Raw genomic sequence first — 26,460 nt, forward strand, 5'->3', positions numbered from 1 at the left:
CAGAACAGTGTTCACACTTCCAGAGACTGTGTTCTTAAGAATCCAACGTTTTATTTTTGCAACCAAGCGTGAATCAACTAGATGCAATTTAAATTGTAGGGAATGAGAATCAGTACTGAAATGCACAAAACATTAGAGGCTAGCTGAGCAGAAACAACAAACAATGTGTTCTACTTTAATTAAATCCAGTGTAACACTTATGTGATTTGCTTACCATTACGGAACTTTTAATTCTCAAGTTCCACTGCCCCATGAGAACAGTTTGATTAAAACCACACATCTTTTATTCACACTGCAAATGCCCAGGGGAAGTATTTTGGAGCTGACAGGTCCTAGATTTGCTTACTGGCTCCCATCTCGATATAAGAAAATTAACTCTCTTGAAATATGTAAAACACAACAGTTGCTGCTTACAGAACTCAATGCAGTGGAAGGTTTCGTATTGTTACTGTTGTATTTTAGTACTCCATTTACAGTAGACAGTACATATAATTTGTCACCAAACTATTGTATTGTTGTTGAGTTTCGCATACAGTTTAAGAAGGAAAAACAAACACGCACATCCGTCTCAAAAAAGTTGTGGGTGCAGCCAGGACTAGCAAAGTGACATGAAAACTGAAAAATAAAGTCTGCTCACCAAGCTCCTGTTTCTCTTATCAATATAGCGACTTTTCAGGCACCGATTAACATTAAAAGAAAGAAAGATTAATATTAAAATGAAGAGAAACGAGAGCTTGGTGGTCAAGGGACAAAAGAGGGAAATTAGCCTCTAAAATCTTGTATATTTAGCATTTTTGCTTAAATGCTGGCAACATATGCTGTCCCTTTCTTAAATAAATAAACTTGTAAACTTGTGAACTTGTGAACTGACTTAATTTTTTCAGTTTTCATGAGTTTCACATGCAGCACATGTGACAGTGTAAGAGGCACACTCTCAGGCTAAGCTACAGTATAGTGAGTAGCGAGGGACTTACAGATCCTCTTGGAAGGTGAGAGACAACTCCTTTGGGTGTTCAGTGAAGAAGTAGGCCTCAGAGAAACGCCTGACCTGCGTTTCACACACACACAGAACAGCTTCAGTTTGAGTTCACATTTTGTAGAGAGGTTTTTTTTATGCGTGGCATTATATGCAAGTGTGTGTGTGTGTGTGTGTGTGTGTATGTGTGTGTGTGTGTGTGTGTGTGTGTGTGTGTGTGTGTGTGTGTGTGTGTGTGTGTGTGTGTGTGTGTGTGTGTGTGTGTGTGTGTGTGTGTGTGTGTGTGTGTGTGTGTGTGTGTGTGAATGTGTGTGTGTGTGCTTATATGGGAGTGTGTGTGTTTGCGCACACGCACATTTCCATACATGTTGATGGGTGTGTGCTGTGTGCATGCATGTTTACATATGTATTGTAGTGTGTGTGTGTGTGTGGGTGTGGGTGTGGGTGTCTGTGTGTTTGTGTGTGTGTGTGTATGTGTATCTGCGTGCGTGTGCGTGCGTGCGTGTGTGCGCACGCGCGCGTTGTTGTTGTTATTCTATCTCTCCACAGACTCACCCGCAGCGTGTGGTGCTCCTGCGTCAGCTGTGCCAGCACCAGGGCGTTGGGAACCACCGCCTCCAGGAACTGGGCCCAGAGCGCGGCCAGGTGGACACACAGTTGGGCCAGGTCTCGACTGATCTGCTCGCCCACCTTCTCATGGCCTCCCTGGAGCTGAGGCAGCATCGGCCACACACACACACGCACGCACGTACGCACGCACGCACGCACGCACGCACGCACGCAAACACACGCACGCACGCACGCACACACGCACGCACGCACGCACGCACGCACGCACGCACGCACGCACACGCACACACACACACACACACACACACACACACACACACACAGACACCACGCCCAAAGATCAGTATTATTTAGCATACGATGCCAGTCCCTGTTACAGGAAACCAAAACCAGAGATGCTTTGATTCATCTTGTTTATGTGTCGCACCTAAAATAGAACAATAGCAATGAATATCTACTATTGTGAAAGGACAATAGTATTCAAAAACAAATATACAGTATCAGGGGCCATTCTTAGCTTACCTATGATAGAGCGACCTTGTTTCATCCTGTTTATACAGTATGCTATGCCTACAATTAGAGATGCACCGGATCCTGATTTTTAGGATCCTGCCGGATACCGGATCCACTGCTTAAGATCCTGCCGGATCTGGAACCGGATACCGGATCCTACGAAAGGGTTGAAACACATAGCCTACTCGCACACGTGGGCCCTTTTTATCACGTTGGCTCAAACTATTTTGACTGAAAAGCCTCGGCTACCGGATCCTGGATCCTGGAACCGGATCCGGATCCTGTGAAAAACCCTATTATCCTGCCGGATCCGGATCCTACAATACAATGGTAGCAATACATATCTACTATAGCTACGGGACAATAGTCTTATGTAGCTAACAACCAAATATATACTAGCAGAGCACTGACTGACAAATAATGTCGCCATGGTATAAAATACGACACCATATCACTGAGCATTTTTCAAAGCTCAGCCCGGCCCCTACAAGTTGCCTGGGTTGCAGACTTTATTTTTTATAGCTCACCACAAGATTACAAAATAATGAAACCACTAGATTAAAAAGCCATAAAGCACAGAAACACATAACCCGCAGCCAATGCCTGCAATGGAACCATATGTGCCATGTGCGATTTAGTACAATACTTAAGATGTTGCAGACGTGAGATATTCCCCCGACACACGGCTGCATAAACAGCATAATGAAAACGGGTTTATTATATTTCTCCGTGGATTTATCGTCTTTGCAGTGTATCAGGGAAGACAACGGGGGGTGGGGGCAAAGGGGTCTGTTGTCCCGGGCCCAGGAAGAGGTGGGGCCCCAGAATTCAAAGTTTACTTGCATTCCATTGCATTGCATTGCAAGTTCATCAGTACATTGTATTTACAGTAGTGATGGGGGGGGGGGCCCTTTCCTACAATTTTGTCCTGGGCCCGGCCAAAGCTGTCAGCGGCCCTGAGTGTGTATGGTATGCTAGCAGCTGTAAAGGGGCTTTCCCTCCCAAAGGTGCTCACGAATGGTGCTAATGCATTCCTGTGATGGGTCAAAGTCTCTAACGCGTCTTCAGAGAATCCACTTCTCTTTTTAGAGGACCGTGTCAGTGCTTCAAAACTATTCCTCCTCTTTTGAGTCTGTCTGTGTCACTGTGCCCTCTGCCTGCTTGTATTCTTTAATGGTTCAGTCGTGTCTTGTCGTATAAAAAAGAAAGATTTACAGCTGGTTTTATGCGCTGTGAGAGAAAGACTGCCCTTTTTTATATCGCATACGCACAGTGAAATACGACACAGTTTGCGAGAGAAACTTAAGCCCCTGTTAAAATAAGGTTAATGACGTCTTCAGATGCATAATTTGCACTGCATGATTTCAAAAGGGATTTGTCTGGGATCCTGTGTAATCCGACGTCCCATGGCTCTTAACTGTGTGTGTGTGTGTGTGTGTGTGTGTGTGTGTGTGTGTGTGTGTGTGTGTGTGTGTGTGTGTGTGTGTGTGTGTGTGTGTGTGTGTGTGTGTGTGTGTGTGTGTGTGTGTGTATTATGCGTGTGTGTGTGTGTGTGTGTGTGTGTGTGTGTGTGTGTGTGTGTGTGTGTGTGTGTGTGTGTGTGTGTGTGTGTGTGTGTGTGTGTGTGTATGTGCGCGCATGTGTATGCAATGCATGTCCATGTGTGTGTGTGTGTGTGTGGGGGTCTCTGCGTAGGTGCGTGCATGCGTGTGTGCGTATGTGTGTTTGCATGCGTGTGTGTGTCTGAAAGCTAAACCGGATTTCCTGCACTTTGTCAAAGGGGACTGCAAACATGACAAACACAGCAAGTGTCTGTGAAGCGTGAGTGTAAAAATGCCAAATGGTTTCAGACAGGAATGCAGAAGACAGACGTGGTGCTGGCACTGGCACTCACTAACCTGCAATTCTATCGCCAGCTGATTCATCGTCTCCTCAATGGGAAGGTCCTCTGTAAATGGAAATGTACCATATTAAATTCAGAAAAAAACAAACAGCTAGAGGCCAAACTGAACTGTAAAGCAGCTGAGCATCAAAGAGAAACATGCTGTACTGTATATCTGAGGGTTAATGCCTTTGCAGCGGAACAAGAAACAGCACAAATGCACATGGACACAGAAGGGTAACTCAAGGTCACTGTCTATTGGCAATATGTTGTCTACAGTACTACAGTAAGAAATAAAACAATGAAATACCCATTAATACTTGTAGTGATACCCTTTACACTAGCATTTGACATTAAGCTCTGAATTGTATTTAATACCTTGTGTATGAGAGAGAGAGAGAGACAGAGAGAGAGAGAGAGAGAGAGAGAGAGAGAGAGAGAGAGAGAGAGAGAGAGAGAGAGAGAGAGAGAGAGAGACAGAGAGAGAGAGAGAGACAGAGAGAGAGCAACAAAAACACATCCCAGGTGAAAAACCCATATACTTAAAGTGTACTTTTTTTGACCGTACTTAGTACAAAGTGTACTATTTTCGGCGATTTAAAGTGCGCTTCATTGCACTATTAGTGCGCTGAAGCACTACTAAAGCAGTACTTCAGCACACTTGCAGCACACTGAGGATGCTAAATTGGCACCGCTTTTGGACAACTTTAAGTGCACTACAAGCATACTTTTGAAAGTATGCTCCAAACACGCTTTTCATGCATTCGTATGGCATTAATAGTGTGCTTGAGTACACTTCTATAACATTTTATTGTTACTAGAAGTACAATAAAAGTATATTAACTTCTTGCTTCTTTGGACTACATTGGAACATTTAAAGTCTGTAAAAAGTATATCATATTAAGTATTGTAAATATATAACAGGTATGCTTGAAGTATATTTACAGTACACTCCCAAGTACAAGACATGATATAAATGTAATACTACAATACATGCTGGTCCTCAGAGCTTGTACATTTCAGACAGCCACATGTCACAGTAGTGTTACAGTATGCATGCCTAGCACGGCTGACATTTACAATCATTGCATTGTTACAGCGATTTCAGATACACATTTCACTTTATTTCATTCTTGTTCCGCCTCCCTGCAGTTGAGCATTTGAGTTGATCTCTAATGGTGACCGTAGATCCTGTGTTTGAACAACTAGTTCCAACTTACCTCTCTCCAACATATCATGGGAAGTGTGAGCCTATATATACCAGAACATATACGTGACCATCATAATGACGGTGGGAACATGGCCATTTTTTGTGTACCACTTTAAAATTTTAAAACTCCTACAATAAACGCAGAATATAACAATGAGTAATATTTTCATGCAAACCAAAGATATTCCTTAGAGGTAAATGGCTTTCTGTTTGAGAAATTTAGCTCCAAGAAGTGCATTGCATGATGGTACATGCATGATGGTGCATGATGGGTAAATGAACTTTGTGTAAGCACACTTTGAATATATTTGGGTGAGGTACAATCATGGTGCACTTAGAAAAAGTGTACTTGCAATATGTTAAAGCGATTTACTTTAAAGCGCACTATAGAAAATCACACTTCGAAGACATTTGGGTGAAGTGTAATCATATTGCACTTTTAAAAAGTACAATTGCAATATGTGTCATGAGCACTCTCTCTCCCTGGTAGCAACCTTAATTGCATTCAATTCTCTGCCACTCTGCTCACTCTCTCCCTACTCTACCTAACGAGCTCCACCTGGCTCCGCCCTGCTCTGCTCTTGTTACCTGGCCAGCTGCACTGCATTTCCCACTCACCATCCTCACCTTGCCTCACTCTGTTCTAATTACTCTGCCAGCTGCACTGCATTTCCCCACTAACCTCTCCCAGTATATCAAGCCCTGTTTTTCAGCCAAGCCCTGTCAGATCGTCTTCAAACCCGGACCAGTAACCTGCCTGTCTGCGCTCTGACTCCTGTCTCTGATACCGAACCTTTCTTGACTGCCTCCCTGTTCTACTGCCCCGACTATCCTGACCTGCCTTCCGGATCTCGACTACTCTCTGATCTTCAGCCCCTCCGGTAACTCGATTCTGCCTTCTGTCTCTCACCACGATTATTGCCTAGCCCTGGTCTGTACTTCTGCCTGCCATTCATATTGCTTTTGTGTGTGTGTTCCCCCAGTTCTCCGACCACCAGATGAGCGAGCCCAGACGATTCACCACCCTCAGCCCGACACACCGCTCAATCACTGGGGGACACACACACTAAGCACTTTGGACTGGAAACCCCCGGACACTTGGTGAGCCCCAGGTAACCCACAGGACCCTGAAAAACCCCAGAGCCCCAAGCACCCCTGGAACCCCTGACACCCCTGGCACTCCTAGCACCCCTGGAACCGGCACCTCCAAAGACCTCAAGATTCACTCACTCCTCTTCCCCCCTGAACCCTTCAATAAACAACTCTGAATTTGAACTTGCGCTCTTGGGTCGTCTTCTGTCCGTGACAGAACGATCTGACCATCATGGACCCAGCGCACTCCCTGACCACGATGGAGGAAGAGCCAGAGATGACTGCCCTACAGCGACTGGAACGCACTGAGGGAGACATCAATCGGATGGCTGGCGACATCGCTTCCCTTCTCCAGCTAGTCAACCAGCAGCAACAACAGATCCAGCAGCAACAGCAACAGCTTCAGCAGCAGCAGCAACAGTTTCAGCTGCAACAGCAACAGTTCCAACTGCAGCAACAACAGCTAGCCCAAGCCCTGCAACTACTCTCAAATCCGGCTACTCCACCTGCACCCACCCCTGGTTCTTCTGTTCCTGTACCACCGACACTCCTTCATCCCTCCGCTGGAGGTCCCAATGCTGCAGGCCCGGCAGTGCTGCCACCAGATCCCCACGCTCCTGAACCAAAGATTGGGAACCCAGAACGTTTTGATGGAAACCAGAAGCAAGTAAGACCATTCTTGAGCAGCTGCCGAATCCAGTTCGCACTACAGCCCAGGACTTTCTCAACAGAGGGAGCCAAGGTGGGGTACGTCATCACACATCTCACCGGTCGAGCTCGGTTGTGGGGAACGGCGGAATTCGACCGGCAAACCCCAGCCTGTGCCTCCTTCAGTGCCTTTGAGGAGGAGATGTTTAAAGGTCTTTGACCTTGGCTCGCCAACAGCCGAAGCGTCACAAGCTCTGCTCACCATCCGTCAGGGCAATAGGACAGTAGCAGACTTCTCCATTGACTTTCGTACCCTGGCCAGTCAAAGCTCGTTTAACCCAGAGGCACTGGTGCAAGCCTTCCTCCACAGCCTGGCGGACTATATCAAAGACGAGCTTGTTTCCCATGACCCGCCCTCAACGCTTGATGCCGCTATTGACCTTGCCGTCCGCATTGACCGCCGTATACAGACCCGGAGGAGGGAGAAGGGCCGTCTCAGTCAACCTGCCATCCGCACTCGGGTCGATACCTCCTCTGTCCAGCCCCTGCCTGTCAAGTCCCAAAGCCAACTCAATCAGCCTGAGCCCATGGAGATTGGCCGTGCCTCTCTGACTCCCGAGGAGCGTCGACGCCGTCTAAGCTCCAACCTTTGCCTCTACTGTGGTGGTGAAAATCACCGTGTCGCCACTTGTCCGGCAAAAGCCGCAGCTCACCAGGTGTAAGGGAGATCCGGGTGAGCTCAACAAATCTTCAGTCTCCCTCCATCCGAAAAACCCTGCTTCATCTCCGCCTTCAGCTTTCCGACACCACTCATACGTTGGCCGCCCTTGTGGATTCCGGAGCTGAAGCAAACATCATGGACCCTGAGCTTGCACGGCAACTGGGCGTGAACCATCATCAACTGACACAACCCATTCCTGCACGAGCCCTAGATGGGCATCATCTTGGCACTGTCACTCACATCTCCGCCCCTGTGACAATCCTGCTGTCAGGAAACCACCAGGAGTCCATCCAGTTCCACCTCCTACACTCACCTGGCCAACCACTCATCCTTGGATACCCGTGGCTCCGTCAGCACAAACCCCCACATCGACTGGGAGACCGGAACAGTCCGTGAGTGGGGAAGGAGTTGTCACCAGACCTGTTTAAGGGGGGCCACCCTGCCCGTTCACCGGGAAATATCTAGCGCTACCCCCGACATATCCAATGTTCCGGCCTGTTACCACAGCCTGAAAGAGGTGTTCAACAAATCCAAGGCGACATCTCTACCCCCACACAGACCCTATGACTGCGCGATTGATCTCCTGCCTGGCACAGCACCCCCCAAGGGTCGTCTTTATTCACTGTCTGCCCCGGAAAGAAAGGCCATGGAGGACTACATTAATGACTCTCTTGCCGCCGGGATAATCAGACCGTCATCTTCCCCCGCAGGAGCGGGATTCTTCTTTGTCGGTAAGAAGGACGGTTCTCTTCGTCCATGCATAGATTACCGGGGTCTGAACGACATCACGGTTAAGAATCGCTACCCACTGCCCTTACTTTCGTCTGCCTTCGAACTGCTGCAGGGAGCCACCGTATTCTCAAAGCTGGACCTTCGCAATGCCTACCATCTGGTGCGGGTGAGGGAGGGAGACGAATGGAAGACAGCGTTCAACACACCAACAGGCCACTATGAATATCTCGTCATGCCCTTCGGCCTCACCAATGCCCCAGCAGTTTTTCAAGCCCTAGTGAATGATATCCTCAGGGACATGCTAAATACGTTCGTATTTGTGTACCTTGACGATATTTTAATATTCTCAAAGACTCTGTCAGAACACACGCACCACGTCCAGTTGGTCCTGCGCCGCCTGCTGGAGAACTCTCTTTTCGTGAAGGCAGAGAAGTGCGAGTTCCATGCCAAAACCGTTTCATTCCTGGGGTATGTGGTGACCGAGGGCAGCATTCAGATGGATCTCACGAAGGTGTCGGCTGTCACTTCCTGGCCAGTTCCTGAGTCTCGGAAAAAGTTGCAACAGTTCCTGGGCTTTGCAAACTTTTATAGGAGATTCATCAGAAACTATAGCACAGTGGCTGCACCACTCACGGCGCTAACCAGCACTAAACAACCGTACCAATGGACATCAGCTGCTGATAAGGCCTTCAATATCCTCAAGACACGTTTCACTTCTGCTCCCATCCTCCAGATGCCAGATGCAGCAAGGCAGTTTGTGGTGGAGGTAGATGCTTCAGACGTGGGAGTGGGTGCAGTGCTTTCTCAAAGAGCAGCTGAGGATGGCAAGATGCACCCCTGTGCCTTCTACTCCCGTCGGCTAACCCCAGCCGAATGCAACTACGACATTGGGAACCGCGAGCTGTTGGCTGTCGAGCTCGCCCTTGAAGAATGGCGGCACTGGTTAGAGGGGTCAAAGGAACCATTCGTAGTGTGGACAGACCACAAAAACCTGGAGTATATCCAAACAGCCAGGAGGCTGAACTCCCGTCAACAGCGGTGGTCTCTGTTCTTTACCCGCTTCAATTTCACGCTCTCCTACCGCCCGGGATCTCGCAACATCAAACCTGATGCCCTTTCCCGGATGTTTCAGAAGGACGAGACCACCGCCATGCCAGCCCCCATTCTTCCCAGCCACTTTGTCGTAGCGGCCCTCACCTGGGAGATCGAGAAGCAGGTCATGGAGGCTCTTCGGGACCAGCCAGGCCCAAGCACCAGCGCCCCCAACCGTCTGTTTGTTCCAGCAAAGCTCAGGTCACCTGTGATTCAGTGGGGGCACGAATCCCGTCTGGCCTGTCATCCCGGCATCACTCGCACCCTTCATCTGGTCCGCCAGCGGTTCTGGTGGCGGCGGATGAGACGGGATATCAGAGAATTCATCCGAGCTTGTCCCACTTGTAACCGAAACAAGACCCCCAACCAGCCTCCTGCTGGGTTGCTGCAACCCCTACTCATACCCAAGAGGCCCTGGTCCCATGTTTCACTGGACTTTGTTACGGGTCTTCCGCCCTCTGACGGACACACAGTTATCCTTACCATTGTTGACCGCTTTAGTAAGATGACCCATTTTGTACCTCTTCCTAAACTACCCTCTGCTAAGGAGACAGCCCAGGTGGTCCTGGAACATGTGTTTCGTATCCATGGCCTACCCCAGGATATAGTGTCAGACCGGGGCCCACAATTTTCAGCAACCTTTTGGAAGGAGTTCTGTCATCTCCTCGGGGCCACCGCCAGCCTATCATCTGGATTCCACCCGCAGTCAAACGGCCAAACTGAACGCATGAACCAGGAGCTGGAGAAGGCACTGAGGTGCATGGCCTCCCAAAATCCCCGGGCCTGGGCTCAACACCTGCTCTGGGTGGAATATGCCCATAATTCACTCACCAGCTCCGCCACCGGGCTCTCCCCCTTTCAGTGTGTCTACGGGTATCAACCCCCACTGTTTGCCAGCCAGGAAGCGGATGCCACCTGTCCGTCTGCTCTTGCGTATGCCCGCCGCTGCCGCCGCACTTGGGCCCAGGCGCGCACTATGCTTCTGAAGTCTGGAACCAGCTACGTCGTCGGTGCCAACCGACGGAGGACCCCAGCACCTACTTACCGGGTTGGTCAGAAGGTCTGGCTGTCTGCCCGGGATCTGCCGCTGCGGGTTGAATCACGGAAACTGGCCCCTCGCTTCATTGGTCCTTTTCCTGTGCAGAAAGTCATCAGTCCAACAGCGGTCCGGCTTCAGTTGCCCGCTTCCATGCGGGTCCACCCCACCTTCCACGTCTCCAAGGTCAAGCCGGTCCATGAAAGTCCCCTGGTCCCTGCAGCTCCGGCGCCGCCTCCTCCGCGCCTCGTAGATGGCGGTCCTGTCTTCACCGTCCGGCGGCTGCTCCGCTCTAGGCGAAGGGGTAGGGGTCTCCAGTACCTCGTTGACTGGGAGGGATATGGTCCAGAGGAGAGGACCTGGATCCCGGCCAGGAGGATAGTGGACCGGACCCTCATCACTGACTTCCACCGACTACATCCTGATCAGCCTGCAATCCGTAGGGGCCGTCCAAGAGGGGTCCCTAGCCGTCCTGCCCGCCCTGCTTCCTGTCCTGTGCCTGACCCTGCTCCTGTCTCAGTGCCTGTCCTGTCTCCCGACCGTGACCCTCCAGCTCCTTCTGAGGATGAGGATATTCACTCGGACCGCTCGGAAGAGTTCTGACCCGCCGCCTGCTCCCCTCCACCCTCCCGGCATGATGTTGTTCTTGGACTACTGGGGCCGTCCCTTGGAGGGGGGGTCCTGTCATGAGCACTCTCTCTCCCTGGTAGCAACCTTAATTGCATTCAATTCTCTGCCACTCTGCTCACTCTCTCCCTACTCTACCTAACGAGCTCCACCTGGCTCCGCCCTGCTCTGCTCTTGTTACCTGGCCAGCTGCACTGCATTTCCCACTCACCATCCTCACCTTGCCTCACTCTGTTCTAATTACTCTGCCAGCTGCACTGCATTTCCCCACTAACCTCTCCCAGTATATCAAGCCCTGTTTTTCAGCCAAGCCCTGTCAGATCGTCTTCAAACCCGGACCAGTAACCTGCCTGTCTGCGCTCTGACTCCTGTCTCTGATACCGAACCTTTCTTGACTGCCTCCTTGTTCTACTGCCCCGACTATCCCGACCTGCCTTCTGGATCTCGACTACTCTCTGATCTTCAGCCCCTCCGGTAACTCGATTCTGCCTTCTGTCTCTCACCACGATTATTGCCTAGCCCTGGTCTGTACTTCTGCCTGCCATTCATATTGCTTTTGTGTGTGTGTTCCCCCAGTTCTCCGACCACCAGATGAGCGAGCCCAGACGATTCACCACCCTCAGCCCGACACACCGCTCAATCACTGGGGGACACACACACTAAGCACTTTGGACTGGAAACCCCCGGACACTTGGTGAGCCCCAGGTAACCCACAGGACCCTGAAAAACCCCAGAGCCCCAAGCACCCCTGGAACCCCTGACACCCCTGGCACTCCTAGCACCCCTGGAACCGGCACCTCCAAAGACCTCAAGATTCACTCACTCCTCTTCCCCCCTGAACCCTTCAATAAACAACTCTGAATTTGAACTTGCGCTCTTGGGTCGTCTTCTGTCCGTGACAATATGTTATTAAAAAATACACTTTAAGTAAGTTCACTATTAGAACACTATTAGTATATTCCTCTAAATACACTTAAGCCAAACATCTTCGAAGTCCTCTTGAAGTATGGTTCGCTAAGTGTACTTTCTTTGAGAGCAACTTAATTAAATCTAATTTTAAGTACACTTTAAATAAGCATATCGTAAATATACTTTTTCTTAGCACAAAAAGCACGAGTGCACTTTTAACATGCTAAGTACACTTCAGTCATGCTTTTATTGTACTAAATTGAACCACTTTTTCACCTGGGATATCACTGGTCATAAAGGCTGCCGCAGCACTTTCAATGGTTAATCAGCTTAAAGACCAATTCTGCAATAACAATGCACTATGGGAACACAGTCCTTGCATGACCCTTCCTGCCGGCCGTGACTGTTGTCCACCAAAGCCTGGACTGCATTCAGACGAGACGAGAGAACCCTAGGAGTTTCATTGCAAAATGGTGAATATCCATTTTGGAACATTATGGGAAATGAACGTATTTTTGCATTGGACACTCAATTGCATTGAATTCCTTGCAAAATGCATTTGATGTAGGCTTGAAAAGTACATGTTTCCAAAATATTTGAATGGCAGGAAATCACACATCGATGAAAGGATGTCTGAACAATCATGTCCAATAATAAAAATGCAAAAGTCAAAAATGGTTGATTAGTTGTTTTGCAACAAAATTCTTCCCTTGTTGTTGTCTCTGCTGGTCACGACTGTAATTGCAGGGGACTTTGGGTGCCTGAAACGTTTGGGGATGCTAAAGCTGCCATATGATTACACATTGGCAGCTGGTGTCACTACAGTGCAGCTGGTGAGCCAAATGGCCTGTACTTGTGACCAGCAAACATGCGGGGAAGCATGTCGTGACTCACAATTAACACAGAATACCGGAGAATGCGTGTACGTGTGTGCTTGTGTGTGTGTTGTCTGTGTGTGTGTGTGTGTGTGTGTGTGTGTGTGTGTGTGTGTGTGTGTGTGTGTGTGTGTGTGTGTGTGTGTGTGTGTGCGTGCGTGCGTGTGTGAGTGTGAGAGAGAGAGAAAGTGTGTGTGTGTGTGTGTGTGTGTGTGTGTGTGTGTGTGTGTGTGTGTGTGTGTGTGTGTGTGTGTGTGTGTGTGTGTGTGTGTGTGGGTGTGGGTGTGGGTGTGGGTGTGTGTGTGTGTGTGTTTTCTTTCTTAGTGTCAGAATGCTCTTGAGTGGTGTTGGGAGCAACCAGAAAGTCGGACACTATGTGTGCACTACACGTTGTGCTGAGAGACTAAGAGGGGTTTGACTTGCACATTCTATGTAAATCTTTTGCAGTCATACAGCAGAAATTATTTAGAGTTGGTTATGAAAAATATATCACTAAATGTGTGTATATACTATATTTGGAGACATTAACATATGTGTACGTTATGTTATATATGTGTTAAATATGATGTGATGTAATGTAATGTATATTTATTATAGACCAAATATCACACCATTCTCAACTATCCATATACAGTGTACTGTTGCAGGGAAGCCGACGGGGGGGACAAAGGGTCACTTGACCTGGGCCCATGGAGAGAGAGAGAGGGCCCAGAATTGTAGCCTCATTACCTTGTATGTACTGGGTTTGGGGCCCTTGGCCTTTCATATGTATTTGTCTCGGCCGCAGCCAAAGCTGTCATCGGCCCTGTACTGTTGTATCCTTTGCTCACATTGTCCAAAATATTAAAGGGACACTGTGTGAGATTTTTAGTTGTTTATTTCCAGAATTCCTGCTGCCCATTCACTAATGTTACCTTTTTCATGAATACTTACCACCAGCATCAAATTCTAAGTATTCATTATGACTGGAAAAATTGCACTTTTCATACATGAAAAGGGAGATCTTCTCCATGGTCCGCCATTTTGAATTTCCAAAAATAGCCATTTTTAGCTGCAAAAATGACTGTACTTGGACCATACTAGAAAATATTTGTTTATTCCTTAGTAAACTTTCATGTAAAGATCAAATTTGACAATAGGCAGGCAGCCCAGTTTCAATGAGCAGCATAGTTGCAGTACCTTTTTTGACCATTTCCTGCACATTGTCCCTTTAAAGGAGTAGCAAAGGAGTAGCAACTAGTGGTGTGTATCGGCACTGCCCTCACGATCCGATTCGATCACGATTCGGGAGGTAGTAGATCCGATTCGATTCGATTCTATTAGATCCAATCCGATCCAATCTGATCCAATTCAATTCTACAATGCATTGCAATGCATTATATTTCTACTGAACGCAAAGCAAATGTTTAATCAGCCATGATGAGGCAAGTAGTCAGATACTGAGCAACAATTTATTGGCTGTTTTCTGTATCAGTCTGTATCAGTCTTGCAATGTTTTGAAGTGCCTTTATTTAATTTAACATTCATTTGCTCCCGAAATATCCATGGAAGTAATTGAAACTTAAAAAAATTGCCGGATCGATTCTGGAACTTGCCGGATCGATTCTGGATCGTCCATGCCCCGCATCGATTCGGATCGCCGAATCGATCATTGTTGACACCAGTAGTAGCAACCCATTCCAGGCTTTTCTGGCCCTCTAACCAGGACAGGCCTCTCCCCAAGTGGTCGACAAAAGCGTGACAAAGGGGTACCTTGTTTACTGGGTCTGCTGGAGGGGTTTTAGTGGAACCATGTGGCTGTCTTGGTAGCTCTCACGCTACTCTAGTCAGGGTTATCACATTGGGCGCAGCCGGCCATGGCTCAATGGTTAAGGAGATGGGCTTTAGATCAGAGGGTTGCTGGTTTGAATCCCACCCTTCACTGCACTCCCTACCACACTCCAAGTGCACATGAGCACCTAACCCCACACTGCTCCAGGGACTGTAACCAATACCTTATAAATATCTGTAAGTTGCTTTAGATGCATAAAAGTGGCAGCAGTGTAATGTTATTTGTTGCGTGGCCATGTGACTGCAGCTAGGTCCAGGTCAGCTGCTTGTGTTTAGAGAAATTGGGCTAATTGTAGCTAAAAAAAAAAGAGTTTTGTGCCACTGAGGCCGCTTTGTGTTAAATGAAACTATTCTGATCTGGGCCTTGGCTGTGTCTCACCATGTGTGAAGCTATTGCCATGAGTTTGCCAAGGCACCCCATTTTCAAAGCACCCCAAACTAACAAGTTGTAACATGGCATTGCATCCGATACCACACAGGCTTAGAAAAGTAACACATTTTGGAGACGTCACAGAACCTATGTTTAAATTTGCACCTTACTGAGGCGACCTAAATTTACTATATTGTGCGTAAATGGCAGACGAAAGATTCCACTGACTAACATTACAGTAAATTATCAATTTAGAGAAAATACATGTGTATGTATTATATTACATAATTTATTTATCAGCCACGTTTCCGTGGCACCCCTGAGGGGGGCCCGCGGCACCCCAGGGTGCCCCGGCACCCCTGTTGAGAAACACTGAGTTAGAACATCAGCAAAATCAAAGCTGCCAAAACATATCTGCCAAAACTACAAGTCCACTTAACTAGGTTATCAATTGGTTATTTCGAGAGGGCGCTGTGGCGCAGCGTGCTAAGCCCCCCACATTTGGGCTTTCATGCCCGCCCCATGGGGACCCCGGTTCGAGTCCGGACGGGGTCATTTCCCAATCCTCCCCCATCTCTCTCTCTCTCCCACTTGTTTCCTGTCACCATCTCATACTATCCTGTCAATAAAGGCATAAAAAGCTCACAGTTATTATAGAGATGTGTTGGAACACGACCATAAACACATAATAACTGTTTTGTTTGTCAATTCTTTGGGATAGGCTCTACACACTTGTTTGTCAATACTTTGGGATGATGGCTCCACATACCACAGTCTATAGTACTAGCTGTCTAGTGGAGCTCTTGTACAGCAATCATTAGATTGTTATGATTATTAATAATCAATAATCATTAGCAGCACTTATACTAGTATTAGAAGTAGTAGCAGTAGTAGTAGCAGAAGTATTATAGAAGTATTATTATTATTAGTAGTAGTTAGTAGTAGGAGTAGTAGTTAGAACAGTAGTAGTGTTGAATAGTAGTAGTACTAAACTGGACTGGTAAAACCAGGTAATTTGTAATGTTGTATTGCACTGTATTGTAAACTAATGAATCAAGATTGTCCACCATGACTAAGTTAAAGTAGTTGTAGTAGTTGCAATAGTAATAGTACTCGAGGGGCAGTAGATCACAAGGTTGCAGGTTCAATCCCCACCGTAACAAATCCTTTCCTCCCTCCATGGATGAAGTGCCCTTGAGCAAGGCACCTGACCCCCCACATTGTTCAAGGGACCGTTACCAATACCCTTTAAAATCTATAAGTTGCCTGGATAAAAGCATCACTAACCGGGCGAATACACCGGCTGCGACGAGATTCAAACGACGATTTTCGAGCGACGAGATTCAAACGATACGAGCGCTTGAAGCGACTCGAGTATGTCCGTTAAAAGAAGAATGCAAGCATTCCAACACTCTCATTGGCTGTGGTGGCTGTCGCCGAACCGCGTCATAGCTAATTTGCATAATATTCCCAGGAGGTCAACTACAAATTGTCACTCGCGTCCCGCCTCTAGTCTCCTGAACTTTTATAGCGCAACTCAATACAAAGTCGATTACTTCTGTCGCTCGCCTCGCTCAGGGCGTGGCCAGTGTATTCGTGCGGTTAGTGTAATGCAGTGGTTCTCAAACTTTTCCCCATTATTCCCCCCATTTCGGAGGTCTGGATGCTTCTGAGCCACCCCCCCCAAGCAATAGCAGTACTTGCGACAGACTGATTTTTACGACGCGACTGCGCTGCGCAGTACTCAAAGGATAAGGTGACTAGTGAGATAAAACAAAGAGGGATGTGTGTTCATTTCCTATGCTATTCAAATTCAGGACAATTTATAATACAATTTTGGTGAGGGCTTAAAATGTATTGCTTATTGGAGAGACAGGAAATAATTTCCTTGGGGGGAAAAAAACAAAATTAGATGTCACAAGCCCCCCTTGCAATGTCTCTGCGCCCCCCAAGGGGGGCTTACGCCCCACTTTGAGAAACACTGGTGTAATGTAATGTAATGTAATGTAGTAGTAGTAGTGCTGCTCACCAGCGTCGAGTGGTGTGAGTTCGGGGTAGGCCTTGGTGAGGGCGGCGTGGTGCGAGCGCAGGCCTCGGTGGGCCAGGAGCAGCAGGCGGCACAGTCTCCGGTGCAGCGCATGAGCCCTCTGGAGACAGTTGTCCGACGGCACGTAGAAACTCCCCTACGCACACACACCAAGCCAACAGCAGAGATAGGAGTAGTAGATTTTAGTAAAAAACAGCCTAGAAAAAAAATATGGTTTATATTTGTACCATATAGGGTATTCGTTTTTGTACACAACCTGTCAATCCAAGTACAGTATTTGTGAATCAAATGTCACAGGCAGTGCACACCACTTACAGTACATATGTATTAACATTAATACATCATACAATCACATACATACATACATATCCTTACAACATACCTCCACACAACACACACACACACACACATCACACACACACACACACACACACACACACACACACACACACACACACACACACACACACACACACACACACACACACACACACATACATATGTACTGTATATATGTTCCCTGTAATTTACAGAAAAAAAAGTATGAAGATGAAGAAAGTAATCAGATAGACATGATGGGAGTATTACATTCTGCCAACTCACTGGCAGTGAAAGGTGCCATTAGAAATGATCTGAAGGCACGCTTTTTGCATAAATGTTTGCAGTATGTGAGTGATGACACCTTGTGTAAATGTGTGCAATATGATGTGAGTGAGTGATATCTTTCCTCAAGCTACTGCACCAGTGGCATAGCATCCTTAGATACTTTCCAAGAATCTGTGGATACACATGTTGGATGTTGTGGCTACCGACACTCCTGGAAGGTCCTGATGTCCTCTGTGACCACGCATCTGCCTGAGACAAATGTGGCCTAGGGCAGTGGGTTCCCAACCTATGGGTCACGGTAACCCAAACCTATGGGTCGCCAAAGATCCACAGGGTGGCGGTCGCGAAGACTTCTTGAGTTTAACGGTGTTTGAATTTTATAACTGTATTCTAATATATTAGCCCATGTTGAGAATAAAATGACAAGTGCATTTAAACATATATATATGCATTAGAAGGAAGCAACACAATGTAATGTGATATACATTAAACAGTTATTCTATATTTAACTAGACAAATTGAGGAATGAAATGATAATTAAATGAGTAATGCATGGTGATCCCTCTCGTGCGGCCGCATGGTGTTAATTGGGTCCACCATAGCTTACAATGGTAATAAAAATATGGGTCCCTGTAGAAAAAGGTTGGGAACCACTGGCCTAGGGTACCATGATTCAACTGGAATGCATGGACTCTTACGGAAAAAGAAGCGATTATCAGTGGGTGTGCAAACGCATTCATGGTTTCTATGTGTACGGTCTGTATCATACAAGTATTTGATCGACAGCCTTGCATAAGGTCTTTTTTTCCATTGTCTTTATTGCTCCCAGTAGCCCTCATTAGGGTTACAGGGGGGCATGGTGCCCTCCATTCAACCGCCCAAACGCATTCCCCAATACGCCCTCCCATTAAACCAAAACACACTCCTGGGGGGCCCCGTAAAAAAGAAAAAAAAGGCGTACTGGCGTCCACGCGCAATCCCTCCATCTCTTTACAAGGAAGGACCCCCCAACCCCAACCCCACCCCCATCAGACGCTGCGAGGCAACAGCTTGTCATTGAAGTTATGGGCAGTAGAGCGAGTCGAGAAGAGAGAGAGGAGAAAAGAGAGAGAGAGGGAAGGGAGAGAGAGGAGAGAGAGGGAGAGAGAGAGTTTGTATAGATCGTGAACCGGAGGGAGAGAGGAGAGAGAGGGGAGGAGAAGAGAATAGAGAGAGAGAGAGAGAGACGCTTGTTTGGCACGCAGCTGTGAGCGTGTGTGTTATGTGCAAAGCCCCCGAGCCCGAAATAATTACCATGAGGAGAGGGGGGGATGAGAGGATGAGGGGAGCAGGAGAAGGGGAAGGAGAAGGAGGAGTGAGGAAGGGGATCAAACGGAAGAACTAAACAGGTCCCCTAAACACAGCTTGCACCCTCGTCGTTAAAGAATACAAGGCGGACGCACAGGTTAGGGGCAGGGGCTTAGGGGGGCGTTAGAGGGGGAGGCATGCAGCCTCCATCAGTACGATGGACATACGTGGCACTCATTTAGGGTGATCTCCACGGGCCACATGCAGACAGGCAATATCATGTGCAAGTGTTGTACTTTCACCATAAATGTACTTTTAGTTTTTACTTTGGTCACCTCTGGACACAGAATCATGTGGCATAAATGAAATTTCGTTGTGTGCAGTGTGCAGTGTGGAGTGCTGTGTCACAATGGCAATGGAAAGTTTGAGTTTTTTTTTTGCCCCCCCAATGGGCTTTTTCCAACACCCTTTTATTTTTTTTAATACATCACTGAATGTCGTTGAGAAGGGAGTGAAAGAAGTTGGCTTAAAACAGGTATGTAATGTTGACAGAAAAAAAAACAAAGTGTGAATTACAAAATTATATGGTATATTTCCCTCGGTAGACTAGGTCCCTTCTTTGGCTTTTCACCGAAATGCACGCCATAGGCCAATCTCCCCATTATGTATTTTTTTCAGAATTCAGGGCTTTTCTATCCGATCTTACCTTGATTTGTTTGTCTAACAACCGTCAGGAACACACAGATTAAAGTAGTGATTAAAATTTGTAATTGAATTTAAGGCTGCATATTTTATCTTGGAGTTTTTAAGTGATTGTGTGTATTTTTTGTGTTTCACACATATGCCTTTAAATGTTGAAAATTCTCCACTTTTGGTTCTATTTTAATACTGTTTCATGTGTTTTCTAATTTTAAAAAATATGTACCGTCATACGCTCGATGCCTTACTTAACGCCTAAATACGCAACAAAGACAATTGTTTTTGTAATTTCACCAAATATTCATGTGTAAGGCTTTAAATTGGCATTTTACGCTTTGATATGTTCAACAACGATCCTAGAGAGAAAGATTGTTGTAAGCACATTCCTTTAAAAATGTCCTCAAACTCTCCTTCTTACGGGTGGTGACGTTAAAGAACTGACAAGTGAATGCTGACAGATAATCTGAGAGTGGTTGAAAAGAGGCCTATATTAGTACTCCATGCATTTAAGCAAAATAAAATAGCCCTCTCAAGTCGAATGGGGCATGTCTTTGCATAAACACTTTATTTTTGTGGTGCTGCACAGTATGAGCATGTGTTTTTACTTCATTAGAGTTAGATTATCTAGGAAAGTTAAGCCACTTGGTTGTTGAAAATGATGTGGTCTAAAAATTAAAAACATGCTTTTAAAGTTGTTCAAAATTTAGCCACAAAAATATAAGGAGGGTGTAATTATCATTGATGTAGGTCTTGGCTGGGCAGTGAATGGCCATTGGGGGGGCCAAGCTCCCCATGTTTAACCATTTTTTCCATAAAATGGGCTTCCCCTTTCTTGTTTTTGTCAAACAGCGGTCAGACAGAATTTTGATGTAAAAACACTTGTTTTACTGTATTTAAGTGAGTTATTTTACCCGCAATTGCTAACATAACTGTAGATACTTGTAAAATTGTATGAATAGGCTTAAAGACAGCTGTATCAATAAACACGTAAAACATGTGTGTTTTTTGGGTGAATGAACTCCATTCAGATGGTCAACCACCGTCAGGTTTTTTGCCTGACAATAAAAAAACCTCCCAAGATGCACCTCAGATTAGTGGTGGCTAGGAGTGTATTCATTTTTGGATCACAAATTATTACTAAACTTTGCCTAGTAATCGTTTCATTAACCCAGCACATTTTTAGTATAATAGATGGAACGCAAGCATGATGAGCAGGGAAGACTCAAATAAATCTGACGGTAGGTGAACCAATCTGACGGTGAATGTGAGACAAAAAAAATGCCATCATTTTACCAATATCTATGCCATGTTATGTTCACATATAGCCATTTTCATTTATATCGCGCTAGTTTTTCTTGGGGTGCTTTCATCACCATTTTCTTGAACAAAAAGATTTGATTAATTAACGCATTAAATGTAATACAATACTATTAAACCCACCGACGGTGGTTGACAAGTTTATGGTATGGGACTCAGTTACCACATTGTGTCCAAAGACAAATTATATCAAATTGGCAGGACTACACAAAAATTAAATGTAAACTTACGAGGAGCTTTCAGTGATGGTGAAGTATGGCAAAAGTAGTGCTAAATGGTTTGAAAAGGGTCCTCAGTAATGAAAGACATTTACCCTTGTGCATACTCCTGATTTTTTTCTAAATTGTCTTTTACGGAATAAAATCTGACGTGTTGGTGACCAATATGCTGGAACACATTTTGAGCCAAGTCAGTAAATAATAGTATATATTGTTATTTACATTCCACTAATGTGCACATCTGTAGTACCACATTTAAATATGGGCTTCCACATAATGGTGAGATTGGTTCAATTTCTGGTTTGTGATTTTTGTAATTTTAAAGTCAATTGAATGAAGATGATGCCCAGTTCCCTTGGGACAGGCGTTTTTACTAGTGGGTGGACAGGTTGTTATTAGCCATGATAAGTAATATAAAATTACACTTAAAATAATTATTTTCAAACAAAGAAATGTATTCAGTCGTGACGAGAACCCTGTGGCCATGTACCCATGGGATTCAATTTTGTTTGTGAAAATGTAGTTGATTTTCAGACAGAATTAATATTTTACTGCAGGGACATTGTTTTTGCCCCAAGACTGTTTCAGGAATCAGTGACATCTGTACCCTACAGGGTAGAACATGGACGAATAAGTCGAATTCAAATAAATAAGAACAAAAAAGTAATAACAAAACTCCACCTAACGGCTGATGTCAGTACGTTGCAATTGCACAAATCAGGTCATAAAACCTGGCTGAAGAGTGGTACAGTATCAAAGATTACTGACAGATATTGAGAAACCTATGTAGCCTATGTAGCAGAACATTTATACGTTCTTAGATTCCCAATGTTCTCCTCTGCTTACTGGACAGATACTCTCACAGAGGACGTGTTACTTAACTTCTCCAACTGCACACACAATGATGTTGCATTACGATGTACGATATTGCATAAGGCAAAGGTGTTACACTGATGTGCTTAATGTGGCCAACAGTTTTCTGGATGACGTAGAAGTGAGGCAAACCCTTTTCCCCTGTGCATGGGCGTTCATAGGCTCGCGTTGATAGCTCCTCTCGATGCTAGAGCAGAGTCGTACGATAACATCCGCACGCTAGTAGGCCAAGTAACGCATCTGTAGATGTATGGCCATCTGTTGTAAAGCTGCCGCTGATCGAGTCCTTATCTTTCACCCTCCTGACGCGCGTCGTCCGCGCTGCTCACTCCCTCTACACGCGCTACGCTCTGCCGGCTGTCTGTGACCCACGGAGAAGAGTTCCCACTATCTCGATCGCACAACAATCGGCTCCAGTTGCCACCTACCACACCCACACAACTGGTCAACACTAAGTGGCTGACGCGAAGCTTGCGCGTACCTTGCTCTCTCCTCAAACAGCCCTAAAAGTCTAGCTTCACACAGCCATCTCGCGCAGAAGTTGCGCTGGTTGTTTATAATAGCGGCCATGCATGTAAGGGTACTTCTACTTCTACTACAACTCTATTACAGTATGGGCTTCAGTTGTTAGTGTACATGTAGGGCACGAGTCCAAAAGCAGTTAACATTGAGTCCTATGAGACCAGCTCGCGGCTAACTGGTCTCATAGGACTCAATGTTAACTGTTAGCTTGGATGTAGAATTTGCACTGCCATAACTAGACAGCGGTTGGAAGTACAGGAGAATGGTAAAAGCCTATTATTAAACTCAAGGGGAGGTGTAAAATAAGCTTATTTCCAAAAATGGGACAGTATCACTTTAAACAAGCTTCTGGCAGCAGGAGCATGAACTATTTCCTTACAAGTGTGTTCTGAATACAAATTCATTTGTTGCTACAGACAGTGTTTTACAATATACGTAGGTCCTCAAAGAGAAGCATCGATAATACTGTGGAACTAGTCACTCTGGGCCAGCTCTATAAATAATTCACCTTCAACTGAACGTTCCCTTTGCTACCACCAGGTGGCTCCCTCATCATTATGATGTCTACTGCTAACTTGAGAGGGCCCTAAATTCAGATTAGTCTTAAAAGCGTTTGCTGGCATTATTCTGAAACAATCATTGAATCTAAACATGGGATTTAAAAAGGTCTCATCTACTGTGTGTGTGTGTGTGTGTGTGTGTGTGTGTGTGTGTGTGTGTGTGTGTGTGTGTGTGTGTGTGTGTGTGTGTGTGTGTGTGTGTGGTGTGTGTGAGAGAGAGAGAGAGAGAGAGAGAGAGAGAGAGAGAGAGAGAGAGAGAGAGAGAGAGAGAGAGAGAGTGTGTTTGTGCACATGTGTGTGTGTTTGCATAAATGTGTGGGTGCTTGTGGGAGTGAGTGAGTGAGTGAGTGAGTGAGGGAGGGAGCGAGAGAGAGCGAAAGAGTGAGGAAAATTAGGCAGAGAGAGAGAGAGAGAGAGAGCGAAAGAGAGAGAGAGAGAGAGAGAGAGAGAGAGAGAGAGAGAGAGAGAGAGAAGAGGAGGGGGCGAGTGAACATGTACTGTAATTTGCTTCTCTGGCTGTGAGGTGAGGGCCTCTATCATCATACCTGAGTCCGCACTCTGTAATTGCAGCCCCGCTGGTCGGCACGGCAGCAAGCACAGAGGAAACAGCTGGATGGACACTTTCATATCACGCTTTATAGCTACTGCAACCTGCCTGCCTGCCTGCCTGCCTGCCTGCCTGCCTGCCTGCCTGCCTGCCTGCCTGCCTGCCTGCCTGCCTGCCTGCCTGCCTGCCTGCCTGCCTGCCTGCCTGCCTGCCTGCCTGCCTGCCTGCCTGCCTGCCTCCATTGATCCCATACACACAGTCAGGGACGCTGACAGCTTTGGCTGGGCCAGGCAACAAAGTCCTCTGAAAGGACCTCCTCCACCAGACCCGCCCTACCCAATACATGCAATGCAACGAGGACCCAATTCTGGCCCCCCTTCTTCCTGGGCACAGACAAACTAACCCCTTTTGCCCTCACCCCGCCACCCCTGTCAGTATCACTGCACAGAGTACCGAAAGCCAACCAGACGGCCAGGAGATGGCTGGGATGGGATGCACATATTTTGAGGTGACCTTGTCATTATCTTCACGAACGAAACACACAAAAAAACTAGCCTGTCTTTAGCCAAAATGTTAGGAAAATGAGCTGTAATGAGCGCCCCCAAATGAAGCACGGTGACATCTGTCATGTCTTTCTTGGCGGCATGTTTGGGCAAACGATGTCAACAACAATTTTCTGCTCGCTCTCTCTCTCTCTCTCTCTCTGTTTCTCTCTCTCTCTGTCTCTCTCTCTCTCTCTCTCTCTCTCTCAAACGCTGTTATCAGGGGTTAAACAGAGTTGTGCGCTACCTATAGTCTGAGCACCTGTGATGCTACGCTAGCTAACGCAGCGGAGGACGAAACGCCCATGTCACTACGGAGACAGCGGCCGTATGTCACTGCAGATGGGCACGTGCAATGCACCATGGGAAGTCATGGCTGCCCGGTGATGCCATCTGCTAATGCTGCTGCTGAGATAGGAGGGCTGCAGAGGCATGCCTAATGAGAGATTACTCCACAGGCCTACCGGGCCTAGGCCCAGGGAGGCAAGAGTTAAGGGGGTATGCCACTATTTTGGGGGTTAATACAGTTAAAATCGTTGGCCAGGGTTTATATAGGTGGTAAAGTGTCTTATTTTTCATGTAAGCCGTTGCCTTGTTTTAAGACAAGTTAAAAGAGGGAGCATGTCGCTAAGCTAGTGAAAGTCAATGGATCCGTATAGCATACAATGCTACACGGATCCATTGACTTTCACTAGCTTAGCGACATATTCCCTCTTTTAACTTGTCTTAAAGCAAGACAACGCTTAACATGAAAAATAAGACATTTTACCACCTTTATAAACCCCGGCCAACGATTTTAACTGTATTAACCCCCAAAATAGTGGCATACCCCTTTAAGGGGGCCCTGGGGCCCAAGCCTCTATATCTCCATTCTCATATTGGTAATTATTTGACACAAACACTTTTGACAACTTTATTTTTTTTAAACCAAAGTTTCTCATAGGACTCGTAGGATTACATTACATGAGATTCAGCTGACGCTTTTTATCCAAAGGGACATACATATATTAGAGGGCATTGGTTACAGCCCCTGCAGCAGTGTGGGGTTAGGTGCCATGCTCAAGGGCACTTCAGCCATGGATGGAGGTGTAGGGAGAGGTAAGGGTGGGATTCGAACCTGCAACCCTGTGATCTACAGTCTACAGTCCAACTCCATAACTATTACACCATGGCTGCCCTGAACCCCGGTCTCCGGTAGCCTCGCGCGCCATCCTAAGTCCTTCCGCCAAGACACTTGGCTCCGTACTACGTCTGGTACCTGTCCTCTGTGGAGCGATGTTGGCCGGTAGGATTTTCGCCGGTGTTTTGTTCAACAACTTACAAGTTAAATCCTGTTTTTTCCGAAAATGCCCTTCCTGCTTCCTGCAATCGCGTCAGATCAAACAAAGTCCAGACCATGAATATGAAATGGAAATGGTAGTATTATGGGATGGTCAGGACCAGGCTAGGTCTCCGGTGCTGCAGTCAAAAGCCCAGCCGGTTAAGCCACAGCCAGGTCCAGAGTTACTTCTACTTCTGATTCTACTGTACTATACAACTCTGTTGCTGACACAACGCGCTCGCTGGTTTAGCAGTAGACGAATTCCATGAAGAACCCTCTGACCCTTCTTGTTTAATGAAAAAAGAAAGAGAGAAATAGGAAACAGGCAGCACAATAAATGAGCAAAACTGCTGAAAGAGACGTGTGGTGGCTGCTGGGTGCACACATTTGGAAATTTAAGGAGAGAGGAAAAAAAGTGTCGGTAGGTAGGGCTCTACCAACAGGGCCACTAGCAGCGTTGATCTGGCCTGGGAAAAAACCATCAGAAGGGGCCCCTCCCCCAATACATATAATCATGCTCAAACTGTGGTACGTGTACCACTGGTGGTACTTGAGACATCTCTGGTGGTACTTGGAAGAATAATTTTATGTGCATTGATTTGAAGGCATTACCAGCTAGAACAGCATGATCATAATAACCACCGTTTGTATTGCTGGCGCCTGGCAATCAGTTGGCTGAAAATTATGACAAGTGAAACTGAGCCAGTGCTGACGGGTAGCCTACCGATACAGTTCCATTTTCAAAATCAATCGAGGCAACCCAACAGGGATGTTTGCGTGACAGTAGTCCACATTTTCGTCATGCTGGACAAAGGCCTTCACTGTGATATTCTTATGT

The 26,460-nt window shown here is 46.5% G+C and overlaps 1 protein-coding gene across 1 annotated transcript in view; it reads right to left on the minus strand.

Annotated features, from left to right (window-relative positions):
- fam135b (family with sequence similarity 135 member B) overlaps positions 1–26,460 on the minus strand; it is a 158,328-nt gene that overhangs the window by 23,972 nt on the left and 107,896 nt on the right. Inside the window, exons 8-11 of the mRNA XM_063185903.1 lie at positions 17,113–17,266; positions 3,958–4,007; positions 1,532–1,687; positions 975–1,048 (exon numbers count right to left, since the gene is read on the minus strand). Of these exons, the coding sequence (XP_063041973.1) occupies positions 975–1,048; positions 1,532–1,687; positions 3,958–4,007; positions 17,113–17,266 (434 nt within the window). The remainder of the gene's footprint in view (positions 1–974; positions 1,049–1,531; positions 1,688–3,957; positions 4,008–17,112; positions 17,267–26,460) is intronic.

Source organism: Engraulis encrasicolus, chromosome 20 (assembly GCF_034702125.1).
Source record: "Engraulis encrasicolus isolate BLACKSEA-1 chromosome 20, IST_EnEncr_1.0, whole genome shotgun sequence".
NCBI classification, from domain to species: Eukaryota; Metazoa; Chordata; class Actinopteri; order Clupeiformes; family Engraulidae; genus Engraulis; species Engraulis encrasicolus.